This window comes from Rhopalosiphum padi, chromosome 3 (assembly GCF_020882245.1).
Source record: "Rhopalosiphum padi isolate XX-2018 chromosome 3, ASM2088224v1, whole genome shotgun sequence".
Lineage (NCBI taxonomy): Eukaryota > Metazoa > Arthropoda > Insecta > Hemiptera > Aphididae > Rhopalosiphum > Rhopalosiphum padi.
The window spans coordinates 59,686,513-59,690,786 of NC_083599.1; the positions used below are offsets into that span (position 1 = coordinate 59,686,513).

The window sequence follows — 4,274 nt, forward strand, 5'->3', positions numbered from 1 at the left end:
TAATATAAAATAATAATAATATAATATGTCTGTGGATATATGCTGGTACAGATTTCTTATCACACTCCGGTATCTCCCTACACGTTATAATAAGAAAACAACATAATTTATAATTCCCATCAAAAGGGAAAAAATTGTCTAAAAATAGCAACCATAGAATATTATTTGTTTACATTTTTAACCTTGTCACAATGTTATTTATTATTATTTCCTTCCAGTTACCAGTTTACTACCAATGTAAGTACATCGAGTACGATTGATCGTAATATAATATATAATAAAAATAATAATAATATTTGCTTAATATTTAATAATATACAACCCGACAACCGCTAAATGTCAGTATTTTAGTCTGTTTAGTGGTTTCAGTTTTTATTAATATATTAGTGTTATATTTTTGTTTTTATAAATATTTATTCAACTAATAGATTATTATTAATTATTAAAAGTTTTTTTTTTAATTTTACGAGTGTATTAAGTATTTTCTATTATGAACGAAAAAAAAAGAAAAGGAGGTGCAGCTCGATTAAGAGAAAAAAATAAAAAGCTTTTATTAACAGCTGGTTCAAACTGTCATAGTTTATTAAGTATGTTTTCTACAATATCTGAAAAGCAGAAACCAGATAATTTTGTAAGTATGACTAAAATGCATTCATAAATTTAATGTGTTCATATGCCCGCAGTATGTGTGACAGTTTATGAACTGTGACTTAAAAGAACCTAATCTATACTAACGTCTATCATATACTTATAACTATCAAGATACATTTTCCAGTGCCCTTAGTTATAGTTTATTTAACTTTCAAATTTCTCATTTAATATACCTATCTATTTTGTTTTTATACATACCTTAGCTTTATTTATAATTTTTGAATTAACACAGAATTATATGGTATTAATGTATTGTATAGTATTAAAGTAATAGGTACATTCTTGATTCTTTATAATATTATTTAGGAATCTGATAATTTCGCAGAATCTATGAAGAGTCCTGCCACACTTATTAGTAATTATTTGAACAATGAAGAAGGCAAGTTTTTTGAAAAGGAAGAAATAAATGAGACTATTGTTAAATCAACAAAATGTGACACTGAATCTAAGGATTTTAAACCAGAGGTGAGTTTTTTATTTTTTTATCACAACTTGACATTCAAACCATATATTTTCAGGTTTATGATTTATCAATTTCTAAGTATGATAGTCCAAAACAACCATTACTTGCAAGTTTTCCAAAAAATAAAAATAAAAGAGCGTTCAATTCAAAATTGTACAAACATTTCAATTGGATTGAATATTCAATTGTAAAAGACCAGGTGTATTGTTTTGTTTGTAGACATTTTACATCTACTAATGAACCACAATTTGAACGAACATTTTTAAATAAAGGATTCAACTGTTGGCAAAAACAAGCAGAATCATTTAAATACCATGCAAAGACTAATTATCATAAGCTAAACTTTGAAAAGTATACTATGTTTTTAAATTTAAAATGTAATAAAAGTTATTCTTCTGTTGCAAGTGGCATAATACATTCTCGAAAGAAAGAAGTTGAAGATAACCGTCAACATGTTTATTACTTATTGAAAACTACTTTATATTTAGCAAAACAAGGCATACCATTCCGAGGACATGATGAGAGTAAAGAATCATCAAACCGTGGAAATTATATTGAACTCTTAAATATGTTTTGTGATGATAATGTTAAATTAAAATTAGAATCCAGATATGGACATTATACATCTCCCGAGTATCAGAACGATTGTATTAAAATTATTGCTTCTATCACAAGGTCAAACATAATTCAACAAATTTCACCAATTGGTGCCTTTTCTATTCTTGTGGATGAAACTAAAGACACTAGTAAAAAAGAACAGCTGTCATTTGTAATCAGGTTTGTTGACAATGAGTTTAATGTTTTTGAAAAAGCTTTGGGTTGTTACCACATGGTTAAATGTAATGCTTCAGCTCTTAGTCAAGAAATCCAAAAAATTGTGATAGAAAATAATTTGGATATCAACAAGTGCATTGCTCAATGTTATGACGGAGCATCGGTTATGAGTGGAGTGTTCTCGGGAGTACAAAAACGAATAGCAGATGTAGTACCACAAGCTATATTTGTGCATTGCTATGCTCACCGCCTGAACCTTTGTTTAATTCATTCAATTCAAAACAACAGTATTGTGGTTAATTTTTTTGATACAGTCCAGTCTTTGTATAAGTACTTAATGAATGGACATACTCGCTATGAAATTTTTATGAAAGTTCAAGAGGATAAAAACTTAAAAGCAATTCATTTAGAACGACTTGTGGAAACTAGATGGTCTTACTGGCATACTTCTTTACAAAAAATAAAAATGCGTATTACAGAAATATTAGATGTATTGAAAGTTTTAACTGTGCAAGATGATCAACCAGCAAAAGCTTTAGGCTTACTTAAAGAAGTATCAACATTTCGATTTGTGTTAGTATTGCATATTATGGAAAAACTTCTTGAAGCTATTCATTGTTTATCGTGTGAGTTACAAAACCCAAAAATCTTATTACCAGCAGCTATGGATCTAGTCGATTTAACAAGAAAAGAATTAACAACCCTAAGATCAGATGCAAGTTATTCACTATTATATAACAAAGCTAAAACACATGCTTTAAGCCTTGGTATAACAGTGGAGGAGGAACAAGAAAGAAATACTCGTCTTAGAAGAAAACTGCAACCATCTAAGAAACTTGAAGAATATTATGTAATGAGTACTACTGGGAAATGTGAATCAATGAAATCTCTTAAAGTGAAAAATTTTAAATCTGAAGTTTTTTATTGCTGCATTGACAGGTAAGAATGTTATAAGACTACCATTTATTATATGAAAATTAGATTACCTACATTTAGAAATCAACCAGTAACCTTTCTTAAATGTAAATGCAAATTCTTAAAGTAGATATTTCAACTCTATGGTTTAGTTTTTGATGTAATAACATAAGTATTATTTTTTTCAGGTTTCTTCAACAGCTGAATGAAAGATTTTCAGAGAAAAGCAAAGATTTGTTTAAGCTGTTTGAAATTTTTGATGTAACCAGCAATAATTTTTTTAATCCTAACTGCCCTCATTTAATATTCTTTACAAACCATTATAGTTATTTTCAATTTAATGAGTCTAAAATGTTATCCGAATTTCCTTCTGCAAAATCCTTGATTCTTAAAAAAAATATAACCAATTTGAATTTAAGTGACATTATTTCCTGCTTAAAAGATTTTCCAGTTGCTTTTTCAGAAACATTAAAAATAATATCTTTAGTTCTAACTTTACCTATAAGTACAGCTTCTAATGAAAGATTTTTTTCTTCACTTAAGAGAGTCAAGTCTTATATTAGATCAACCATGGGAGATGAACGCTTAAGTGACTTATTGGTGGTTAGTGTGGAGAAAGAAGAGGCAAATAAAATTAATCTAAATGATGCTGTAGATTCATTTTCAAAATTAAAAAATCGAAGATATCCGCTAATGTAATATACTACCTATGTATTATAATTATTGCTTTATTATAATAAATGTTTTTATTTGTGTAACTAAATGGTTTGTTATTAAATTGAATTTAAGTTGTTAAATTAAAATTAGAAGTGGAAAATTTAGAAATATGAATTAAGTATATTGTAAAATTTTGAACAAGGGAACCAATAAGACAAATTTCAGGTTTAGCTATATTATTTATTTTGAGTGTGCAGGGATAAAAATGTATAGGTTAGGTTCAGATAAATATTATTAAGGTGCTTTTTACCCATAAATTTACTTACCAAATACCACTGGTATCAGCAATATAATATAAATTCATTAAAAGTACCTACACATACTTCTTCAAAAAAAGTAATAATATTGTGATGTTTTTATACTAATATAGGTGACATATTAAATAAATTAAACAAAAATTTTCAGTTGTTTTTGTCACCACTTAAAACCACCCCCTTATCAACCAAAAAAAAAAATGTCCATGTTGCCTGGTAATGATTTGGATGGCCTGCAAAAATTTTGGCACCAACAACAAAAAAGTTGAAATGACGCCCCTGTTCTAATGTATTATATTTATAAAATAAAAATAATACAAAAGTAGAATGTAATTAGGAATGTATAAAAATTAATTTGTATTTTACCTAAACTAAACGAGTTATATTTATTATTTACCTATTTAGATACAGCGTATAATATGGGCTGAATATAACATAACAAATTATATAAAATCATTAATTTTTATTTTAAAATAATAACATTTTAGTGATTTTACCAG

The 4,274-nt window shown here is 27.0% G+C and overlaps 1 protein-coding gene across 1 annotated transcript; it reads left to right on the forward strand.

The window, feature by feature from the left end:
• The first annotated feature begins 490 nt into the window (after window positions 1-490).
• LOC132925255 (zinc finger MYM-type protein 1-like) lies at window positions 491-4,043 on the forward strand. Its single transcript, XM_060989661.1, has 5 exons — window positions 491-631; window positions 958-1,116; window positions 1,170-2,827; window positions 2,992-3,498; window positions 3,926-4,043. Exons 1-5 carry the CDS (start codon window positions 491-493, stop codon window positions 4,041-4,043), a joined length of 2,583 nt encoding a protein of 860 aa, XP_060845644.1.
• The last annotated feature ends 231 nt before the right edge of the window (window positions 4,044-4,274 follow it).